The sequence below is a fragment of the Pleurodeles waltl genome, chromosome 8 (genome assembly GCF_031143425.1).
Source record: "Pleurodeles waltl isolate 20211129_DDA chromosome 8, aPleWal1.hap1.20221129, whole genome shotgun sequence".
Classification (NCBI taxonomy): domain Eukaryota; kingdom Metazoa; phylum Chordata; class Amphibia; order Caudata; family Salamandridae; genus Pleurodeles; species Pleurodeles waltl.
This window is the reverse complement of record NC_090447.1, coordinates 769,652,137-769,664,603: the sequence shown is the minus strand read 5'-3', so window position 1 is coordinate 769,664,603 and position 12,467 is coordinate 769,652,137. Positions and strand designations below refer to the sequence as shown.

At 41.3% G+C, this 12,467-nt stretch overlaps 1 protein-coding gene across 3 annotated transcripts in view; it reads right to left on the bottom strand.

The window, feature by feature from the left end:
- PHKA2 (phosphorylase kinase regulatory subunit alpha 2) overlaps positions 1-12,467 on the bottom strand; it is a 512,688-nt gene that overhangs the window by 15,897 nt on the left and 484,324 nt on the right. For all 3 annotated transcript variants that reach the window (XM_069205013.1, XM_069205014.1, XM_069205015.1), the window contains one exon: positions 11,670-11,843. In XM_069205013.1, the coding sequence (XP_069061114.1) occupies positions 11,670-11,843 (174 nt within the window). The remainder of the gene's footprint in view (positions 1-11,669; positions 11,844-12,467) is intronic.

Here is a 12,467-nt window from a genome sequence, read left to right as displayed (position 1 = left end):
CATGACAGCAATGAAGCTAGATGTTCCATACACGATGATACAAACAAGAGTACAGATACGCTTAACCAGATGGGATTTATAACTAACCTTCATGATAAAAGTAATCTAAAATTGTTGAGCAGATTTAATCCCCCACTACCCAGTGGCAATTTGATAGACATATTTCATGAGTTAGTGATTAATGACATTGACAAATTTCGTAGTAAGGGCTCTTTGAAGACATCGAGAAAGACGAGATCTAACTTTACGCAACGAGATTGGCAGGATTTAAATACACTGAGGTCGAACTCTTCAATTGTCATTAAGCCCTCAGACAAGGGTGGCAACATTGTTGTCATGGATACAACTGATTACACTAAAGAAGCGTATCGGCAATTGATGAACAGAGAGCATTACGAGAAATTAAAGATCAACCCCTTACCCCAATACCAAGGGACATATCATGATATGCTAAATGAATGGTATACTAAGCAATTGATGGATTATGATGAGTTTATGTATTTGAAAATTGACCATCCTAAAATTCCATGTATTTACTTCCTACCTAAAATTCATAAGAACAAAACCCATCCTCCAGGTAGACCAATAGTCAGTATGAATCAATCATTACTCGAGAACACCTCACGATATTTGGACCTGTTCTTATGTACCTTTGTCACAGAACTACCTTCATACCTTCGTGACACCAATGATTTTTTGACCAAGATACATGACATCCCATGGCATAAAGACTACTTGCTGGTCACCATGGATGTAGCATCTTTATATACATCCATTAAACATCAATATGGATTACAGGCCTGTAGGTACTTTCTACAAACACGATCCATTGAATTCCTGGAGCATACTAATATGCTCCTATCGATGCTACAATTCTGCCTTACACACAATCTGTTCCTTTTCGATAATGAAAGCTTTTTACAAAAACAAGGGACAGCTATGGGGGCATCCTTTGCTCCCACCTATGCCAATTTATATATGGGCTGGTGGGAGAAGGAGGTGGCATGGTCAGAAAGTAACGACATCTATATGGATAGAGTGATACTGTGGGTGCGATATATCGATGATTTGTTCATTATTTGGGACGGCACAGAACAACTGTTGTTGGAATACATAAATGTACTAAATAACAACCAACTTAACATCTATTTAGATGCTATCTTTAGTAGAGATACTATCTCCTTTTTAGATGTCCAACTAAAAGTAGAAAAAAATAATCTTGAGACAACTATATATCGAAAGCCCACGGCCTGTAATTCCATATTACATGCTAATAGTGGGCATCCTCATGCACTCAAATGGAGCATACCATACAGCCAGCTACTGCGGGCTCGCAGAATATGCTCTGATGAGAACCAATATGACTTGGAATCCAAGGCAATGGTGGACAGGTTTCGAAGTAGAGGTTATCCTCCAAAAATTTTAAGTGATGCACTATACAGAGTAGGGAATAAAAGTAGAGATGAGTTACTTTTTAATAACACAGTGACCAGCAATGATTCCCAACACTCAGCACCTAGAGTATTCTTTCAGTATAACCAACAACATGACTCACTAAGAACTATACTCCAAAAAAATTGGCACGTTTTACAGAACGATCCTATTATTAATGATCACAAAAAAACTCATCCGTCCATAACATTTCGCAAAGCACGTTCCTTGGGAGATTATCTAACTAGAAGCTACTTTTCAGCAAAAACCAACACATCTTGGTTGAGCCAAAAAAGTTTGGGATTTTGGAAATGTGGCCATTGTAAGGCCTGTAAATACGCTCAAAATACATACAAATACCAAACTTTTGATGGTCGTCAGTGCGAGATCAAGGATCGAATCACATGTGACACTGAATTTGTGATTTATGTAATTGAATGGATGTCATAAAAAATACATTGGAAGTACCATTCACAAGTTAAAAGTCAGGTTCTTACAACACTTCAGAGCCATAAAAAATCATGACAAAACCTATCCTTTGGCCAAACATTTCTGGGAGGCACATAAAGGAGAATGTAGTACCTTATCCTTTTATGGCATCAAACATATCAAAAACAATCCCAGAGCTGGCAACAGAACGCTTGAGCTCAGACAAATGGAATCCAAAATGATTTTACTATTGGGTTCCGAATCCCCTTTGGGGCACAATCTTGATGCTGAGCTCTATGTCCATCTTAGATGATAATATACCGTTTACTGCTTTTATTCTCATTTTAGAAAGAGACTCTCTATGTTTTCTAATTCTAAAAATAGCAGTGCTATTTTAGCAGTATTTTATTTACATTCTCTTTTTAAGGATGGGTGAGAAGATCATAATTAACTCATATGAACATGCCATGATAGAATTTGTAAAGTAGATATGACTGAGTAATTTTCTGTATTCTGAGTTCACACTATAGCTTGATGAAATTTAGGTGTCATTAGGTCCTATGAATGATTATATAGATCTGTACTGTGCTATTGATGATGATTGTTTAATTTCACTTCCCTGTAACTTGGAAAATGCAGAATAGGTAATATCACATATAGAGATACATATATATATATGGAATATGATATGGGACCAAGAAATCAATAGAATTGGTTGTTTTAATTGGAGTTTTGTAACACTTTGATGCACTTTATATGCTTTTTTGCACTTATTATCAGTATAGATTTTTAGCACTTTGCACTTTATGCTGAGGCCTTACTTGAATACAACCTATCTACATGTGTTTATAGAATTACCTGCTATACAGATAAGGATAGAGATGAATCAGATTTGATCATATAGGCATTGGATATATACTCAAGCACTATAATATAATCAAATAGAATTTTAATACAGGATATTAATTAGTTAGTAATAATTATATTTATATATAACGATTGACAATCGAAATATTTTAAAAAATATGATACTATAGTTCCTTCGTTTATATTTATATTTATATTGTTACTTTTCCTGTCATTTGAGTAATGTCTTTATATGACCGAACATTATGAATTATTGGAAGCTATTGCCTTTTCTCTATTATATTTGATATTTATGACTTTTTAATTCTAATTTTTCCTGAAAGTATTAGCATTAATGTAGGTTCTTTCTCTTATTAAGTGTTGTATTTAAATAATGATCATTGCACGCTTCAAAATGGCCGCCGCTTTTTCAATACACTAAAGTGTTATGGAAATAAATGAAGTACTTAAAATTTGTATGTAAATGATGTTGGCTGAGCAGCCAAACTGTCCAGTAGAAGGCGTTTTGCCGAAACGCGTCGACAGACATCACACTCAGGACTCTGTGTTACCTGTATAACAAAATAAATTCATGAACTAAATACGAGCGCATTGGATTCAATCGATTTCGAGATTTGGGAGATACTTGATGGGATCGGTGCAGCCGTCAGATGGCTATCTGTCCATCTGTTGAAGAAATATATATATATATATATATATATCAAAAACGAAGTTGTCCTCTTGTGAAAGCGCACTCCCAACAGGTTATATAAACGGGAAGAAAAAAGCAAAGCCAGCAACTCACAGTGAATTCTTTAAGCAGAGATGATTTTATAACTTAAGGCCTGGAATAATGAAACTGCTTAAAGAATTCACTGTGAGTTGCTGGCTTTGCTTTTTATTCCCGTTTATATAACCTGTTGGGAGTGCGCTTTCACATGAGGACAACTTCGTTTTTGATAATTAACCGGCCTGTCCAGCCGGGAAGGCAGCACCACTGCACATCGTAGCAGGTCTGTGTGACTAAAAATGGATTGTCACATAAGAGCAATCAGGTTGGGTTATTCACAGCAAATCTGACAATTTTACTTTGGATTCACCTACAAAGGTTTTGCACTTTGGGTCATTATTTCGTTTGGCTCCAGCAACCCACTTGGGGCAAAATGAAAAAATTGCAGGACCACCACAACCAGCATGCACTACTCACTTGAGAGGCCCACTGGGGTGGACTAGTATTTAAAGAGACTAATCAGGTGCCTGTAATTAGACAAGCTGAAGCCATGCCGGTCTTTTCAGTAAGAAAGAGATGCCTGGAACACCTCCAGCACTGGCTGCACCTACGAGGGTGAAACACTTTTATATTTTTCTCTGCTGAAGAAAGGATTGACCTTGAAACACGTGTCCAGAGATGATTTTATAACTTAAGGCCTGGAATAATGAAACTGCTTAAAGAATTCACTGTGAGTTGCTGGCTTTGCTTTTTCTTCCCGTTTATATAACCTGTTGGGAGTGCGCTTTCACATGAGGACAACTTCGTTTTTGATATATATATATATATATATATATATATATATATATATATATATATATAATGAATTTGCACCTGTACATGACACTTTATTGAGATTTTAGGGCAATTCTGCACTTTTAATATCTAGTACACTTAGGCCCATATTTATAATTGGTTCGCACCGAATTAGCGGCACTTTTTTAATGCTAATTCAGCGCAAACCTAACTCCATATTTATACTTTAGCGCCAAAGTTATGGGGTTAACATCATTTTCTGGATGTAGAAACCTACCTTGCGTCAATGAGATGCAAGGTAGGCGTCCATGTGCATAAAACAATGGTATGGCCATTGCGCCATATTTATACCCCATGCAAGAATCTAGCATGGGGGATGGGGGCCAAGCTTAGCGCCATTATTTAACGTCTGGGACAGGGCAGGCGTTAGGGGACCTGTGGGCTTTTTTCCATGGTCAGAGACCATGGAACAAGCCCACAGGTGCCCTTCCCTAGACACCCTCACCCACCCCCACCCACACCAGGAAGACACCTAAGGATGGGGAAACCCCATCCCAGGTAGGAGGTAGTGGTATTATTTATTTTCTTTCGAAGTGCCAGTGGGGGGCTTAACTTGGGCAAGTTGTTTTTCTTCGAAGGTAGAATGACTCCTGCTCTTAGTGATAATGCACAGAGGCATCAACTCAATTGTTATATTGTTTTCCTGCAGACAGGTGAGAAAGGAATATGAAGTATGTGTAAATAATGTAACACCCATGCTAAATGTATATATAGGGAAAAAAGTAAATGTAAGGGACTGCAACAGCCACTGGTGTCGGGGAGAAGGGTGGGGTCATGTGAACCTACAGCACTACATAGCACGAACAGATGCTTACAGTGTAAGTATTATATTTCGTTTGATGCATGTGTGGCTGCAGATACACATGCTCTGCATAGATTGTAAAGCAGTCCCTCCTCAGAAGCAGTGGCTAACCTCTGGGTGTTGCAGTGGTTTGAAAAAGGGTACATAGCACTGCCTGACCTACACTGGCTTTCTGGCGTACTAAAATATCCCACACAGTAATGTTTGGTGAAGGTGTGTGGTCCATGTAGCTACCTTACATACGTCAGATACAGGACTTTTTCCTAAAAAGGCCCGGTTGCTCCCTTTTTTAATTACACAGTGTGCTATTATAGGAACAGGCAAAGGTTTTTTAGCCTTAGCATAGTAAAGATTGAATGCATTTTACTATCTATCTGGCTATGCCTGATATAGATTTAAGGTTGCCTTTAGGTGGTGGTGAAAAGGGGACAAAAAGTTGCTTAGTCTTTCTGAAAGTTTTAGTTCTATCAACGTAAAACATAAGTGCCCTTTTAACATCTAACGTATGAAGAGCTCTTTACGTAATAGATTCTGATTGAGGGAAAAAAAACTGGCAATTCAACTGATTGGTTGCGATGAAATTGAGACACTACCTTAGGTAGGAGTTTAGGGTTGTGTGGAGAACTACTTTATCTCTGTGTATTTGGAAGAATGGATCTTCTAAGGTTAAAGCCTGGAGCTCACTAACATGCCTAAGTGATGTGATGTAGACTAAAAATGCCACCTTCCAAGAAAGAAACTGAAGAAGGCATGAGTGTAGAGGTTCACATTCGGGACCCATGAGTCTTGTAAGTACAATATCAAGGTTCGAGGAATGTGCAGGGGGAACCCTTGGTGAAACGACTTGTTTGAGTACTTCCACAAAGGCCTTGATGACAGGAATTTTGAACAAAGAAAGGTGCTGTCTATTTTGAAGGTAGGCAGCTACTGCAGCGAGATGTAGCTGTACAGAAGTGTAGGCTAAATTTGCCTTTTGTAAGTGAAGTAGGTAGCAGACAATGGCTTGCACTGTGGCTTTGAAAGGGTTGATTTCCTTTGAGTGGTAGTAGCAAACAAAACATTTCAATATTTCTGCATAACAGGATCTAGTAGTGGGCCTATGTGCTCCTTTAAGAACATCCATACATTCTGGCGGTAAGTTAAGGTAACCAAACTCTATGACCTCAGGAAGAAAATTGCTAGGTTGAGAGTTTGGGATCTGGGTGCCTAATTTGTCCTTGGTTCTGAGTGAGAAGTTCTGACCTGTGGGGGAGCTGCTCAAGTGGAACTACAGAGAGGTCTAGAAGTGTTGTGAACCAAGGCTGACGAGCCCAAGTGAGAGCTACTAGGATAATTGTAAGAGAAGCTTGTCTGAGCTTCTGAACCAGAAATGGAAAAAGAAGGAAAGGAGGAAAAGGGTAGGCAAATATCCCTGACCAACTCATCTATAGTGCATTACCTTTGAATAATGGGTGTGAGAATCTGGAGGCGAAGTGTGGGCATTTTGTTTCTGCTGTGGCAAAAAGGGCTATTTGAGGAAACCCCGGCTTTTGGAAGTATGGTAGGACTTGTGGGTGGAGTTCCCATTCATGGCCTTGTTGCTGCATCCTGCTGAGCAGGTCTGAAAAGTTGTTGTCTTTTCCCAGAAAGTATTCTGCTAACAGGTGGTTGTGGTGGAGAGGCAATTCCAGATGATTTGAGAAAGATACGACAGTTGTGGAGACTGTGCCTACCCTTGTTTTTGTGGGTAGTACATGGCAGTCATATTGTCTGACCGGACTAGGACAACCTTGTGTGTCAGGTGAGGTAGGAAGGCTTTCAAAGCTAGGTGAACAGCTTGAAGCTCTACGTAGTTTATGTGGAGGGATGGTGCTTGGCATTCCAGAGGTCCTGCACTGTGAAGTCTTGTAGGTGAGCATCCCTTCCTGTCTGTGATGCATCTGTCGTGAGAGAGATGTGGGGAACAGAGTCAAGAAAAGGCCACCCTTTCAACATGTTGGTTGTGTTCTACCATTGCAAAGAACCGTGAGGGTAGCGGTCTATCAACACTAGATCCTCCAACTGACCCTGTGACTGGGACCATTAACGAGCTAGACATTCCTGTAGGTGATGCATGTGTAATCTTGCGTGGGGAACTATGGCAATGCAGGAAGTCATCATCCTTATCAGACGCATGACCATACTTACTGTGAGTTGTTGGCTTGTGTGAAACTGGGGCAATATTGCCTCAAAATTTTGAATTCTTGCAGGACTGGTGTAGGCTAATCCTAGGTGTGTGTTTCGGATTGCCCCTAAATATTGCCCCTAATGTTTGCAGGGGAGACTTGGGAATGTTGAAAGTAAACACTAAGCTGTGGAGAAGATCAACTGCCATCCGAGTGTATTGTTGGCACTGATGATGAGTGTTGGCTTTGATAAGCTAGTCGTCCATGTAAGGGAATACATGAATATTTTGTCTGCCTACATGAGCTGCTACCACTACTAGCCATTTGGCTAACACTCGAGGTGCGGGGGTTACCCCAAGTAGTACAAATTGGTAATGTTTGCCTGCTATTACAAAATTTAAGTATTTGCGATGAGCTGGGTTTATTGGCATATGGAAACAGGCGTCCGTTAGGTCTAGTGGTGCCATAAAGTCACCCTGTAGAAGAAGTGGAATGACGTCCTGTAAGGAGACCATGTTGAAGTTCTCTGATGGGATGTATTTGTTTAAAGGCCTGAGACTAAAATTGTCTTTAAAGACCAGTCCTTTTTATAGATTAGGAAGTATAGAAAGTATACCCCTGAGCCCTGATGTTGAAGAGGAACTGGCTCTATAACTCCTTTAAGAAGAAGGCCTTGAACTTCCTGCTTCAGTAATTCTAGATGATCCTGCCTTAACCTGTGAGCGCAAGGTGGAATATTGAGCTCCAGACTATAGCCATGTTGGATAATGGCTAAATACCCACTTGTCTGTGATGATGGAATACCAGGTTGGAAGGAAATGTTGCACTCTGCCCCAACAGGTGTAGTGTGATCAGGGGGTAGGATAGTGTAGTCACTGCTTAGCAGAGGGTAAATCTTTGCGGTGGGGTTGTACCCTTACTTTTACCCTTGGTGTTGCTGCCTCTGAATGAGCCCCAGCCGTAGCTTTTTGTATAGGAGCCATGGAGAGTGCTTTTGCTGCAAGGTGGATGCCTCTGAGGAGGCAGGCTTATACACTCCATGGTAGAATGGAGAGCAGTTGTTTGTAGCACTCGCATGGTCTTAGCAGTCTCTGTGTCTTTTTTAATTTTGCCAAAGTAGAGTCTAATTGGGGACCAAACAAATGCTCCTTGTCAAAAGGCATGTTCAGGACACCGTGTTGGACTTTGGGTTTAAACTCAGAGATCCTGAGCCGGGCATGACACCAAAGGAGAATACTGGAGTTTATTCCCCTTGCCACAGTGTCTGCCACATCCAGCGCACACTGTATGGAGGTGTTTGAGATGGTGTTTCCTTCTGCTATGAAATGCTGACCACCTTTTCTATGCTTCTCTGGGAGATACTGAAGTAATTCTTCCATCTCGTCCCAGTGAGCCTGATCATACCATGCCAAGAGAGCCTGGGAACTGGCAGTACGTCAATGGTTAGCAGCCTGATCTGCAACCCTTTTTCCCTCATGTCTATCCTTTTTCTCTCCTTATCTGGAGGCGATGTGTCTCCAGTGGCTTGGGAGTTGGCTGTTTTGCGTGCTTTGGTGGCAACTAAAGAGTCTGGTGGTAGCTGTCCTCTGATAAAGAAAGGGTCAGATGGTACAGGTTTATACTTTTTGTCCACTATGGGTTTTATGACCGTAGCCCTAATAGGCTCATTATAAATATCCTCAGTATGCCGAAGCATACCCTTCAACATGGGCAGATATTGTGTGGCCCTGGCTTCAAGTGGACAGAGTTTCAAAAGGAAAGTCATCCTCCAATTGCTCCCTGTGTAACTCCACATTGGGAAAGGCTGCTGCCCTATTTATGACCTCTTGATAAGAGGTTGCGTCCTCAGGTAGGGAAGGTTGAGCCGGATAAAGCTCAGGATCTTTATCTACATGGGGATCTGTGTTATACCTGCCACATGGATCGTCTCCTTGTGCATCCCCATACCCACCATTGTCTGAAGGTGTTGACCTCTGAAGTGACATATCTGGAGGGTCTTAAGGTGGAGGTAGTGGTGGAGGAGAATGAGGTAATGGTGGAAGTGTGGGAGGTAGAGATGTGGAGGGACATGGAAGAAAGGCAGGGCTGGTGGCCTTCTTCCTAGGAGGAAGTGGCATTTGCAATGCTTCCTCAAAAGTGAGTTTCCACTTGAGTGGTGGAGGAGAGGAAGTCGTTGCATGTATGCGACAAGTCCAGACCTGAATATGTATTTTCTTTTGCTGAATGCCAGTTTTTCCTTCATCTTGTGCAGAATGGGTTCAACTGGTGAAGTAGAAACAGAAGGAGTCTTTGTAATTTTCGGCTTTGAGGTTTTCGGGTCTGAAGATTTTGACTTCGAGGAGTGAGGCACTGTCGGCGTCAAGGTGGTGGAAGTTGGCTACTGGCACTGAAGGTCGAGACAGCGCTGAACGCTGGTCTTGGTATGAAGATGTCGATGCCGAAGGTTTTGGCTTGGCATGTACTTTCGACGCCAGGCCCAGGGGCGGTTTTCCAGAATTGACCATGGCCAGGTAACAGTGGTGGACCAGGGACCTCAGATTCTGCGACCATGGGTTAGAGGGCAGGAGCTGCAGTACTCAAAGGTTGAGCAGATGGAAGTTCCTGCATCTCCAAATCTACCTAAAGGTCAGAGCTGGAGCTTTCTTCGAGAGAGAAGGCCTTCTCTTCTTCCACGGATGGTTGCTCCTGGGGGTGCTTCTCACTGAAAATGTCAGGAGTGTCGTCTGTGGCTCTCAGAGACATCTAGAGGCGACGGGCTCTGTGGTCTCAAAGTGTTTTCTTCAACCTGAAGGATTTGCATGCCTTGCAGTTGGATTCCTTGTGGTCAGGAGACAGGCACAAGTTGCACACCGAATGTTGGTCTGTGTGCGATACTTCGCGTGGCAACATGGAAAAAATTGAAACACCGTGCTTTTCATCACCAGTGGAGCATTTTCAGGAACACTGGTAATGATGGTAAAGTTAGGCTCTGTCGGGCGGTGCCATCGAAGGGGCTCTGGTCGAACAGAGTTGAACTGGCAGAGTTTTCCAACAAAGCGCAAATGTAGAAAGTGTGAACGATAACAATACTGTCGAAGGAGCTAGAAAAGAGAACTGAAGGTCAAACGTGTGTGAGCGGAGGCACACACGTTCGAAGGCGGAAAGAAAACGATTTAACAATGAAGTCGATGCCCAATCGTATTAACACCGAAGGAGGAATCACTCGACTTTGTGACAGGAAAGACTTCTTCACAGAAAAACAACTTGCACAACTCCGGACCCACCAGTAGATGGCAGGAGTCTGCAGAGCATGTGTATCTACAACCACACATGCCATCGAACATTAGGATATTGAACACTGACAAGAGCGGGTCACTGTCAGGAACAACCAAGACCTTCTAGAACAGACTTGGAGTAAAGATGTACAGACCGAGTGCCACAAGGACATCTATTTTCCAAAATACCTGCTTTGCAGAGGAAGGAGGTGAGATTTAGATCTGCCACATGATTTTCATTAACTTTGCATGTCTCCAGGTTCAGATTCCGAGAAGCAGCTGATTCTTGAAGTAGGCTACATTACTATGGCTCCTGGAATTTTGACAGCTCCACTCACAAGAGGGAGGTCTGGAAGAGAGCCTTTGTCCTTGCAAGGTGAAAAATGATTGGAAGATGTTGTTTTTTGTGAAGTAAAGAAACCCTGCTCTCTATCTTTCAACTGAGCTCTTGTGTCAATGTGAGAATACCAGCATTCCAATAATCAATTTCTTCACAACCATTCTTACAACAGTGTGAGCTATGCTTTGCATGAAACTGTTGTGTCTCTGCCTAACAGTCCGACCTAATGAACATTAGGGTTGGTCAGAGGTACCCTCTATAGGTAATTCAATAATTTGACTTTGATATGTTCACTGGTGCAGAATCTTGGAAAGAAGAAAGAAAACATTAGCACACAGCACTAACAAATTATATAGAGGACATTTTGCCACCCCCAGCCCATTGGCAATAAAAAGAAAAAATAAGTGAGATGCTAGTTTAGAACTCTTTTACTGTGACTCTAATGTACATTGAGGCCTGCAATCTGGGTATCACTTAGCAAATTGGTAGCCCAGTGTGCTCAAGCTGTGGATATGTTTTTGGAATATCTAGCAAGCTCAGATGATTATTTCATGAGACATATTGTGCCAGTGTACATAATGTTAGTTTAACCTGCTGTTGAAACAATAATAATTAATTTAATCTGACTTTCAAAAATGTAATTACTTTTGCCAATGAGTAAGAACTCTCTATAAGGTATAAGGATGTATGAGCTGTCCTGCTATGTACTTGACAATGCAGCCCTGTTCTCCTTTCCAGTCTTTCCTCTCATTCTTGGCTGAAGGTCAAGCATTATACCTGTTTGCTTCACTGTGCAGTAGTGCTACAATACATTTGGTATGTGTTTCCAATGACTTACCTTTTGAAGTATTTTCCACACTTTCTGATAGAAGCCTACAGGGACTCGGTTAATAGCACCATCAAGCCTTCTCCTTCGCAGCCATTGGCCACTGCGCTCTTCCCATCCAAGATGAGTCCCACCTGATCCAGTAGGAGACAGAGTACCATTTGGTGATGAAGGACTACTACACCTCTGCAAAGGATGAAAACCATTAGATAGACAACTACAGCCTGAAAACCGTCAGACCAATAACACTGGAGTGGTGTGGTACCAGAATATGCTTGTTAGAATACTATCTGACAAAAATACTGTGTCTAAAATATTGTCTTAAAAAAATATCACCTGGTTTGAGTTAATAATAGAACATCTACACTAAATGAAATGATGTTTAGGACAAAATATTTATATTAGATGACATATTTGTATGTGATATTCTGACATAAAAGTCACTTAACTTCTGGTTGTTTTTGTATTGTTTAGCTTGTTGTCATCAACTTTCATACAAAGTTTTTTCTGATCAATCTGCACATGCAAAACACTACACAGAGGTTACTCACATTAACACTGGTTATCAAAGATGCTTCTCTAAGACTTCACAGAACATTAATACCTGCCTACACCAGTCAAGAGTTCATTAAATGTCCTTGCTAGATGACACTACTATATAATAAAGCTGCCCAATCTTTAAAAATGGTTATCTCTACTGTGAAAACAGTGACAATTGTCTTTCCTTTGGATACTTCCCTTTACAGATTATCTCCCAAAAGTGTTCTACAGCAGGAATTTCTCTAAAACCTGGGAAGGGTCGCAGATTGA